The sequence below is a fragment of the Octopus sinensis genome, linkage group LG11, assembly GCF_006345805.1.
Source record: "Octopus sinensis linkage group LG11, ASM634580v1, whole genome shotgun sequence".
Taxonomy (NCBI): Eukaryota; Metazoa; Mollusca; class Cephalopoda; order Octopoda; family Octopodidae; genus Octopus; species Octopus sinensis.
Window position 1 is genome coordinate 43595247 of NC_043007.1, and position 12500 is coordinate 43607746.

Consider the following 12500-nt stretch of genomic DNA (forward strand, 5'->3'; position numbering starts at 1 on the left):
TATGATACAATAATTAAAAAAGAATGAAAAAATATTCATAAAGATCCGCTTCGTTAATTTTCAAAATATCATTGCCTCTTTCATTATAGATGTTATATACTTGAAAAAGTCCGACCAGGCTTCTTCAGTTTCTATTGTCCATTTATCTTTCATGGTTGGCTTGACTGCAAGAATAAACTGCGGTCCAATTAACTGCAAAAAAAAGAAAAAGGAAGAAAAAAATATTTATATGATGTATAAATATGCGTATATACATACATATATATATACATACACACACACCACACACACACACACACACATATATATATATATATTTATATGATGTATAAATATGCGTATATACATACATACATATATATATATACACACACACACACACACACATATATATATACATATGTATGTATATATATAAATAAATAAATATATATATATATATATATATATATTATATATATATATATATATATATATATATATATTAGAAATATGTATATGCATTTATATGTGTATATATCTATCTATACATATGAGTATAGATATGTATACACATATACACATATCGAAATATATTTACATATGTATATGATTATAAAAAAATTAACAGTAACCGTGAAATATCACGCATATTCGATTTTTCAAACAAAATCTGAATTTCGATGAAAATTGAAAATAGTTTTATAGATTAATTTAATAATATAAAAAAATTAAAATTAAAAATTATATAAGGACTCTATAATGATCACATGTGTGTGTGTGTGTGGTGTGTGTGTGTGTGTGTGAGTGTTTTCCTCAAATTTGTATTATTAAAAGTTTCACAGATCCACCCTACAAAGAAAAAAAAAATCAGCCGATTGCTAGGACACTTAAATACTAGTTGATAAAGCATTTATGGTTTCTATATAAGGTTAATTTTCACTGCAAGGAAAACTTTTATGTCATGCATTTCTCAGTAAGGAGAAATTTAGATGGAATTAAATTTCGGTTAAAATTCAGGCAACGTTTATTAACGAGAAATAACTGAAAATTAACAGAATGGTCTGTTTGTGTCAGTTTTCTTATTAAGATATATAGTGGGCTGTTGCAATATGTGCATTTTATCACAGAGATACGCAAACAGTAGCTGCACTCTCCAAAGTAGTAAGTATGGGCCTTATCGAGACTACTTCTACTTATATGAGACATGTTATTTCCCTGATACCTCTTGAAACCACCAGATCTATGCTCTCTGTTCAAACCTGACATATATCTCTGAGTGTCGGTTAATTTAAAACCAATAACATTCTGACGTAGATGATAGTTAACGAGGTGGAAATAGCGAAATGTGACTTGTAAGTTCGTATTTACTGCAGATATTACATTGTTTTTATGTTTCAGGATTGGCGAAAGCAATGTGGTGGACAACGAAAAACCTGGCTGATGACAGTCAAGGCTGATCTGGAACCCAACCTAGGCCTCCATATCTACGGCGTTCGCCGCTGGAATAAGGAGTGGTTGGAGATCACGTGGTCGTTAGCCTCAAATCGCCAGGTCTGGTCGGCGTTTGTGAGAGATGCAGCATTGAGGATGAATAAAACCAGTTCAACCCACCCCGGGCGAATGCTGTCTCAAGACAAGAAGAATGGCTTTTATGCGGCTGCATCAGCTGACTTAAAAAAATGTTTAAAGGGCCGCTAGCATTTATAAAAAAGGAAAACTTAATTTATCATGCAGGAGTTGGTTCAATGACAACACTTTCTTCATAAAAACTGTTTTAATTAACACAATATTGGAACCGATTCCGTGATCGTTTCTCTTTTATATATGCATTATTATGTAAAATTTAAACTAAACTGGTGTAAATATTGTACAACAATAGTACTCACTTACTTTATAAAAAAAAAAAAAAACTGCTGCAGTAATATAGCACATCATATTAAACTCAGATCAACGGGTAACAGTTTTTGCTTGTAACTTAATTCATCATAATCGCATTCGAAAACTGTTCTATTCTTTTATAATTTTTTTTTTATTTTTTCATCTTTTATCTTTTACTTGTTTCACTCATTAGGTTGCGGTCATGCTGAAGCACCGCCTTGAAGAATTTTTAGTCGAATGAATCGACTCCAGTACTCATTTTATTTAAGGCTTGGTCCTTATTCTATCGGTCACTTTTGCCGAAACGCTAAGTTACGAGTACGTAAACGCACCAACACCGGTGGTCGAGCGGTGGTGGTGGACACACACATACACAAAGACAGTCACACACACACACACACACATGCATATACGACGAGCTTCTTTCACTTTTCGTCTACCAAATCCACTCACAAGGATTTAGTCGGTCCGAGGCTATGGTAGAAGACACGTGCCCAAGATATCACGCAGTGGGACTGAATCCGGAGCCATGTGGTTGGGAAGCAAGCTACTTACCACACAGAGACAAAGATCTTTTCCCGTTACATTTGTCCCAGTGGACTTAATATACTGGAGTAGATTTAACATACAATGTTCCTCAGAGGTTTTGTAGCATAGTGGTGGCGGCGATAGTAGTGGTAATAGTGATGATGGTAATGATAGTAATACTGATGTTAGGGATGGTGGTGTAGGTGGTAACTGTTAAATTTATTTCAAGTTTAAATTTATTTCATGAAGTTTCAATATTCTCATAGCATAATTATAATGTGTTCAATAACAGTTCCACCAAAACTGCGTTAACTGTCTATATTCTGAAGGGTAGGCTCGGAAGAGATGGCAGTGGCACCACTCTGACCAGATATGTTCTTACTATCTAGGAACGCAAAAAGGCACCATCAGTTTACAATATTTTTAACCAGCGAGCTTGCAGAATCGTTAGCACGCCCGGCAAAATTCTTAGCGGCATTACGTTCTGAGTTCAAATTCCACCGAGGTCGACTTTGCCTTTCATCCGTTCGGGGTCGATAAAAATAAGTACAAGTTGAGCACTGGGGTCGATGTAATTAGCTTACCCACTTTCCCAAATTGCTGGTCTTGTGCTAAAAATTGAAGTCAATATCTTTCACTGACTCCTGCAATTTTTTTGTGGGGCAAAGCATTTCTAATGTTATATCATCAAATGAGAAAATCATATGAAAATTCTAACGGTGCTTGAAGTAATCAGACTGATGTATTTTCAGTAGACAAGACTTCCTTATCGATTGCCATTGTAACTTAAAGTACTATCAAAAAAGAAAAAAAAATTGCTTTTCAGTCGACTTTTACAACAACCACTTGTATTTTCTTCATTTTGCTTCTACTATGTTTTCTTATTACAATAATATCTATAAACTCCTATAAATGTGATGATTCTTTTTTTGCTATCTATACGCAGACATAGACACATAAGCATAGAAACACAGCTGTACTCTCATGAATAGACATTTACACACACACACACACACACACACACACACACACACACACACACACACACACACACACACACACACACATGTGGTTAAAAATAGCAAAAAAAGAAAAAAATGATAATTCTTTCGGAAAACTTTTCTGTTGACTACAGTGTTTTCTAGATTAGTTGTTTTGTATATTCATTCCTTCTTCAGTAACGATGTTTTTATTGTTCTTTGGTGGTGGTAGTGTGGTGGTGATGATAGTGATAATGATGATGGTAGTGATAATGGTGGCGATGTTGATGGCGATGGTGATGGTAATCGCAGTGAATGTGATGATAGCGATGTTGGTATGGGTGATGGTGTTGACGACAAAAGGGATGGTCGTGATGTCAATGGAGGTGGTAGTAGTTGTGGTGTTGTTGAAATCATGGTGGTCATAATCATGATGAAGCAGTGTTTTAATCGTTTCTAATTTAAGCACAAAGCCAACAATCTTATCGTCCTACCCAATCGATATTATCGATTCCTACCATCGCCCTACCCAATCGATATTATTATACCATATGCCATCGACCACAATACTTGATTGATACTTCATTTTATCGACCTCGGAATGATAAAAGGCAAAGCTGACCCCGGCGAGAGTTGAACACAGAACGTTACGAGTCGGAAAGGATATTACAAAGCATTTTTTCTGACACTCTAACAAAAGCTCGTCGTTTTTTATGTACCAGTATCTAATGGTTTCAAATATTGGCACAAAACCAGCTCTTGTGTGTTTGAGGGTGTGCAAGTCGATTGTATCGACTCCACTGCTCATCTGGTACTTATTTTACCGACCCCAAAAGGAAGAAAGGCAGAGTTGACCTCGATGGAATTTGAACTCAGAACGCTGAGACGGACGAAATGCCGCAAAGCATTTTGCCCGGCATGCTAACGAGTCTGCCAAGCTCGCCGCCTTGCAGAAGTATCAAATGTCAACATTGCTGTTGTTGTTGTGGTTGTTGTGTATTACAGAAAAGTAATGAAATAGGAGAGAAGATAAGGAACCAGACTAAACACTGTTCAATTATTTAGTTTCATTTCCTTAACATTTTCAGTACAATTCTTAAACGACATTGGCTTTCTTCTCTTTGGGATTACTTAAGACTATAAACTATAATATCAGTCACTTACTTGGGTCGAATCTCTCTCTCTCGCTCTTTAAATATATGTGTTAAATTAAGAGATTTAACACATATCGTTTAGCCTCGAACTCAGATCTAATGAAGCTAACTTATCATCGAAGACATGAATACATATATCTCGTCGTGGCCCTGGTAAATTGCAGCCAGAATCACAATGTTCAATGTGTTCTTCCCTTTTTTAGATGGTACGGTGTTATATGAGAGAGGTTAGGCTGCTGTTGTCTTCTTCTTCTTCTTCTTCTTCTTCTTCTTCTTCTTCTTCTTCTTCTTCTTCTTCTTATTATTATTATTATTATTATTATTATTATTATTATTATTATTATTATTATTATTATTATTATTATTATTATTATTGTTGTTATGAGGACTCACGTTTTAACCACAAAGAATAATCTCCAACTCTAAGCTATTAAGAAAGCATGTGGCAACTTGAAGATCCACCCACCACACGCAATAAAATGGCGGTTGCACGGGCGCGACAGCTACATTGTTATCCTCATTCCGTAAACGGTAGCTTTAACGGGTGGAGAGCTGAAGCCAGCCTAGGGCACAGAGGATTCGTAATCTAGACTGAGGTCTGAAAGTTTACCACACGATAGTGGGTTACTTCATGGTTCCTCTGCTTTGTGGCAGAAGCAGGAAGAAAGAGTGAGAGAAAGTTGTGGTGAAAGAGTACATCAGGATTCACTACCATCCCCTACCGGAGCCTCGTAGAGCTTAGGTGCTTTGCTCAAAAAACACTCACAATGCCCAGTCTGGGAATCGAAACAGCGATCCTACGACCGCGAGTCCGTTACCCTAACCACTGGGCCATTGCGTCACAATGGCTGCTGTTGTTGAAATGGTAGAGCGTTGAACTAAATACTTTACGGTATTTAGTTATGTTTGTTAACGTTTAATTAACGTAGACATAGCTGAGTAGTTAAGTTTGTATCGCATCACGAGGCCCTAGGTTCGATACCACTGCCTGACGTCTTTTATCATATCCTCCGGTCAATCTAATGACACTGATTTCATTATATACTTTCTCTATATACTTTCTGTAAAGTCAGATAATTTAATTTAATTTAATAGTATATCTAATTAATCCTGGATTCTTCACTATGTCATACTAACGAGAACCAACTAGATCAAAATAGCAGCTATATGCGAATGTTAAGCACAATTATGATTAAGAGAAAAATATAAGGTATGAAAACTGAAGAAAAAATCGCATAAAGATAATATGCTTTATTTCTTTCGCTTCACTAAAGGAAAAAAATTAAAAAAAAAATTTTTGGCAACAAATTTTATCCCTTAGTACACACACACACATGCATGCATGTGTATATATACAATTTTGTACATATATATGTACACACACACACACACACAACACACACACACACACACTATATATATATATATATATATATATATATATATATATATATTTACGAAAGAAGGTTGAAAATGCAATTTTAAAAGATGTTTATTTACTCTACCGGTTTCACTCTTTGGAAAAAGTTGTCAAAAGTAACATGTAAAAGTTTGGTTGCGTTAATTATTGGTTGTTACAAAATGCTACATTACATATATACAGTTTTTGATAACAAGAACATGTTAAGGACATAAACAAGTTTAACAAGTTCCTTAAAATATTGGGCACAAAAGATTACAATATAAATATACATTCTCAATAATTTAACGCAGGCAAGTATACAAAAGTTGGTGAAAGTAAATCACGAAAGTAACGCAGGCAAGTAAACAAAAATAAAATAGAACAGAGTGGCGAAAATAACCACAGGCAGTAAGTAACAATATCCAAAAACACAACAGTCAAGCTAAAGAACCATTCGAATAAACTACACGCGGTTGAAAAATGCATTTAGTAGAGATGACCCGGAAGTTGTTGCTCTTCCGCAAACAGCAATACACGTCTTTGATTGGTTAAAAGTATCCAAATACGACAACTTTAACACGAAATAACTTTTAAAATACGAAATTTTGTCAAAAATGTTCAGAGTAAACCGTGTTCTACGTGAGAAATTCTACCAGTATTAGAAGTTTCAAATTGTTTAGTTAAAAAAATTCAATTAAAAAAATCTGTGATTGAAACTAAATAGATCCGACTTATGTCCTCTTAACTACTGAAATCCTTAGGTGTAGCTAAATTTTAGCTTCTTGTTACAACTAGTGTAAATCCTACATGTTTTGCAATACAAATATTCAGGAAATATCTATTTTTATGTTACTGGATTAATATTTAACTTTTTTCACATATTTAACCAGAGAAAACAAATTTCCTTGTTCTGGCTACAAGCTATTAACCGAATTGTTTATTTAAATTTCGAATAGATTATACTTAAATATATGTATAAGCTAGTTCTAGCATAACGATTGTTCTGTAATTATTCTAGTCTCATCCAATCCATCTCTCACTCAACACATCACTCTGTTCATATATTTTACCTTCGCTCATTCACAACATCCATCAAATTGTCGCTCCGCCTTCTCTCTAGATTCTATGACCTTCTTCTTACTGCATAATACATCCTGTATGTCCGACCACAAAATTTGTCCTTTCTGATCTGTGCTTCCTTCTGTCTTCCATATTTTGCCTTTCCCTATCTTGCGCTTTTTAAATGATTTGTTAGTAAATTTTCTCAAATATTTTTGATGAACTGTTTTGGACCAGTGAAACGTGCCATAACACACTATGGAGTGTTTTGAAGGAATAAGATTTATACATTACATTCTGCAAGTATTAAATACGTTTTAGAATTTTGGTTAAATTAATCTTTAATTAAGAATAGCCAATAATATATACATTCATATGTATGAATATATGTATAATTGTCAACATGTCTGTTCCAAAATACTGCTATATTTAAACACAGGTAAAAGCGGCGAGCTGGCAGAAACGTTAGCACGCCGGGCGAAATGCGTAGCCGTATTTCGTGTGCCGTTACGTTCTGAGTTCAAATTCCGCCGAGCTCGACTTTGCCCTTTCATCCTTTCGGGGTCGATAAATTCAGTACCAGTTACGCACTGGGGTCGATATAATCGACTTAATCCGTTTGTCTGTCCTTGTTTGTCCCCTCTGTGTTTAGCCCCTTGTGGGTAGTAAAGAAATATATATTTAAACACATGATTTTCACTTCAGAATCTTGCAAAATATTATATACATACATACGTACGTACGTACGTACGTACGTACATACATACATACATACATACATACATACATACATACATACATACATACATATTTATATATACACACGAACGGGAACGTTAAACTCTGAGTAGCCGTTTCTTTGTGATTTCTTGTGATCTTTTTGTAGCTTTAGTAATAAAGCATATTACTCTACCTCAGGTATTCGAGTATTATTTTTCCCCACCTTGTTTCACATTTATATATATGGCATGTGCTTACTCTGGTATATATATATATAATGGAGAAATTGTACAAAATGTATAAAACTATATAACCACATGTTTCTCTGTTATCTAGAAAATTAGCTTTGTATTGAAGTCGACTAAAGGACACAATATATTGTTAATGGGTATTTCGTGAATATTTTGAAATGTAAACATTGGACCTTTAGAATCACATTACAACACTTGATTTTCTAATTTTCCCTACCATATCAACACATCAAAACTATAAACCCACTAATACATTTTCATTTCTTTCCGGATTGTTTCGGAAAATAGTCGCCTCAGTCGTACGACCCAGACTACATTTCCAGTATGCCTAAAGTTACAGAGTTTTTCGAAATTGAAAAAGGGAAGATTCTTGCATTGAAAGTGGAAGAAATGATTAACCAGAAGATCGCCGAGAAGATTCGGCCAAACAGAACGCAAGTGGGCAATTTTCTGAAAGATCCCGACGGCTTAATAGGTTTCGTGTTGGTGGATGTCCCAAGGCTACATCAGAAAAGGATGAAAATGCTATTATCAGAGCTGTGAAGAAGTCACGCTGCTCTTCTGTTCCCAAAATCAATGCATCAGCAGGAGCAAAAACCTCGATATCTACCGTAAGAAAAATGGTTCTGAACCATGGTTTCCACCTGAAGAAGCGGTTAGGATGTCCGTTATTGTTCCCTTCCTACAAAACTGTTAGGTTGGAGTTTGTTCGGCAGCATTAAACGTGAGATGGTGAATGGACCAGGCTTCTGTTCTCTGATGAGAAAAAGTGGAATTTGGTTATCCCCGACGGTTATACGAGTTAATAGGCAGATACATGTATACAAAATTTTGCGACAGAAAAGCGAAAGAGGTCTTATAGTGTGGGGAGCAATATCTGCCAATGGGAAGCTGCCACTCGTCATCATAGATGGCCGTTTCAATGGTGCACAATATATTAGATGGGGCTCACATTCACGAAGACGGAAGAATGCTCCATGGCGAGAACTTCATATTTCAACAGGACAATGCTCTTATTCATAAAGCAAAGGCAACTTTGGAGTTCCTCCATACAACTGGGGTTGATGTCATGCCATGGTTAGCAAGAAGTCCCGATCTTAATCCTGTTGAGAATGCCTGGGGATATCTCACGAATGTTGTGTACAGTGAAGGCAAGTAATATTCATGTGTTGATGAATTGAAACGGCAATAAAGGTCTGGGAAGAGTTTCCACATGCTCTACTGTTGAAGTTGATAGGGTGCATGAAATCACATGTTTTTGAAGTATCGTTGCTAGTATTGCACGAGAATATCATTGAAATATATCATAATTTTCCTGTTTTGCATCATTTTCGCAACATTATTCAACCTGGCGTTACAGTTTTGAACAGAGGGTTTCTGGCTCTGTATATTTTTGAATTATTATTTAATTTACTTATGGTTTTCAATAATTTGAATTTTGCAATGCCTTTTTCTATTCCGTTTCCTATCTAGAGGTGAGTTTCATGAATTTGGGTAGATTGTGGGTAACATAATCCACCAGATTATATATATATATATATATATATATATATATATATATATATATATATATATATATATATATACACAAATGGGTGCTAAAAAGTTCTTGGCTTTGGGTAAAAGAAAATAAAGGAACATCAGTTAATTATGATTTCATTCAGCATATTTCACTCTCAGATTCACATACTTATTGCAGCGGTCGTTCAGTTTTATATTTCGAAGAATTGTAAAAGAACTTGGTTATATATTATACGCATATATGTATGTATATGTGCGTGTAAAACTTACAAAAAGACCATGAAGGAACAAAAAGCTGAACACAAAGACGATCAGAGCCTGTGCATCCTCAGTACATTCCGAGTCTTGGAATGCATACTTTAGCCTCACGAAAAAGTTTAATTCTTTCCATTTATGGTGCCTCGGTAAAATTCTAAACATTGAAATGACGAAATAAAATGGCCAACATTGAAATATTGCAAGTAGCGTAAATCATTGCCTATGTAAGTGACTATTACCATGAATAGGCCATGTTGAATATATGAAAGACTGCAGAATTCTAGAATCATTCGTGCTTGGCAAAATTTTTTAAGAAGAGAAAGATCCAAGCTATGACCAAATGCCATAATGTTTACAATAAATTGTTAAGTGTTGATATTGGCAGAACAGCTTGTAGGACTGTATTGTGCCAAGGTAGTTTTGCTGTGTCATAGAATATTACTTATGCCAAGTACTTATTTACTAATAACTAATCTGCTAAGAAAATTAAGCCGAGGTTGTAATGTTAGATAAAAGAACAACAACGCAAAATTATTCTCGCAAATGCTAGCTTAACTCATCACTACAGAGAGAGAGAGAGAGGGAGAGAGAGAGAGAGAGAGAGAGAGAGAGAGAGAGAGAGAGAGAGAGAGAGAGAGAGAGACGTATCTCTCAGATCGTTGTTGTTGTAGTTAAAATGCAAAACGATTTAAAGAATTCATCGATATCCAGCTTAGTTTTTGACGGACCTTTACATATAAAGACAATCTATAACTACGAGCATTTGCTTGTTACTTTAATTACTTCTGATGTAATTGTGAAAGAGCGGATGTTGAACACTGTAATATAAAACACAAGAAAAAACAACCACTAGTAGTGCTGACATGAAAATAAACTTGACAGATTCTTAACAACTGCTGATGTTGGTTTGAATAATAGCAATAGTGTTGAATAGATAGTGTATCTGCGTAGAAAGATTAATTGCATTCACGAATAGTAGTCCCAGCCTTTCAGTATTTTTTACTGCTTTTTGTATTGTTCATCTTGAAAATCTGGCAACTCGGATACTTTAATTATGAAGTTGTTAGGAAATCTGTCTTTGAAATTGTTAATTCCAACTGCTTAAATGAGAACACCCAACGACATACCAGAAATTTTATTGAAGACCTAGAGTTTCAGGATTAACTCAATCATCGTTTTTTTCCTACAACATTGTTGAATGACTGTCAACCAACAATGTCTAGAATAAAATTGTGAATCTGTTGGAGCCTTTTACTATTATTTTTCTTAAAAGAAAGGAAAATATCGTGTCTTTAACTGGAAAGTGATGAATGGACGCAGGATCTAATATTTTTTACTGATATAATCAATCATCTATAAGCTATAACCTTGGAACTCCAGAGAAGAGATAAGATTGTTTCTATTCTTACTCAGGTAATTTGCGGCTTTGAGGATAAAGTGAGAATATTTCAAGAAGATATGGTGTCATGGAAATGCAGTCACTTTTATCTCAACAGGAGATTAAATACATTGTTTCAACTAAGAAATCACTCACTGGAAGAGCACAAATATAAATTGCAGAAACTACTTGATTATATCTCATTTAGGTTTGATGTTTTTAAGAACTTAATATTCAACATTCGTGATTTGATACGGTCAATGATAGCTGTTCAGTTGTCGAAACTCTGGTTGGAATCATCAACAGTTAGAAGCGGCGAATGGGCAGTGGTTTGAGCATCGGCCAGAATGTGTCGTGGTATTTGAGGCCAGCTTGCCCTTATGGGGTCGATAAAGTACCAGTCAATGGCAGAAATGTAAGAACGTCAGCCTGGAGTTTATATATGCGTTGATGAGTAAACGTATGAATATATGTCCGTATGTATGACCATTTATATATGAGTGTTGTATATATGTGCGTGTAGGTATATAAGTATATATATGTGCATGTGTATATATATATATATATATAATATATATATATGTATGCAGAGATTTTTATGCATGACTATATACGCTATGTATTTATGTATGCATGTATATATATATATATATATATGAATATATAAATGCGTGTATACATATATACTACATACATACATACATACATAATACATATATATATATATATATATATTATATATATACAATGTTTTGCGTTCTTGTCCCATTTTGTATTTTATATATATATATATATATATATATATATATATTATATAGCGGCGTAGTAAACTTTGTTCTCTCTCTCTCTCTCCCTCTCTCTTCTCCCCCTCTCTCTCTGTATAAATATATATATATATATATATATATATATATTATACTTTCACAATATAACGTATATATTCACTCTATTTATTATTTTTTATTTATTTTCCATTTTATTGTAATATTATCAATTTTTGCATCTAGTCTTCTATTTATTTATTTATTTGCCTATTTAAGTGTAGATGTTTACATACATATCAAGTCATCTATTTGCTACCTATTTATTTTTTACTTATTTACTTATACTGGGTAGTTTTATACATACATATCTATCATTTATTTTTATTTAATTTTAATAATATATGAATACATATATACTGGTTTTACTTATAATTATGTGTATAACCGTATTATTTCCTTCGTATTTATTCCTTCTTATTTATTTTATCTCTTTTCATCTAAGTCTTTATAATATAAAATTTATTTAAAATTTCTGTGATGTTCTCATAAGCGTTTACATTATACTTCCCCTTCTATTCTTTAATGCCTAAACTGGTATATTATGGCACTATATTTATTAAGTTAA

At 34.0% G+C, this 12500-nt stretch overlaps 1 protein-coding gene across 3 annotated transcripts in view; it reads right to left on the reverse strand.

Moving 5' to 3' along the window:
- The window catches only part of LOC115217531 (non-symbiotic hemoglobin), a 271016-nt gene that overhangs the window by 503 nt on the left and 258013 nt on the right, over positions 1-12500 (reverse strand). For all 3 annotated transcript variants that reach the window (XM_029787255.2, XM_036507443.1, XM_036507442.1), the window contains one exon: positions 1-192. This exon is cut by the window's left edge. In XM_029787255.2, the coding sequence (XP_029643115.1) occupies positions 61-192 (132 nt within the window). In that variant the 3' untranslated portion in view covers positions 1-60. The remainder of the gene's footprint in view (positions 193-12500) is intronic.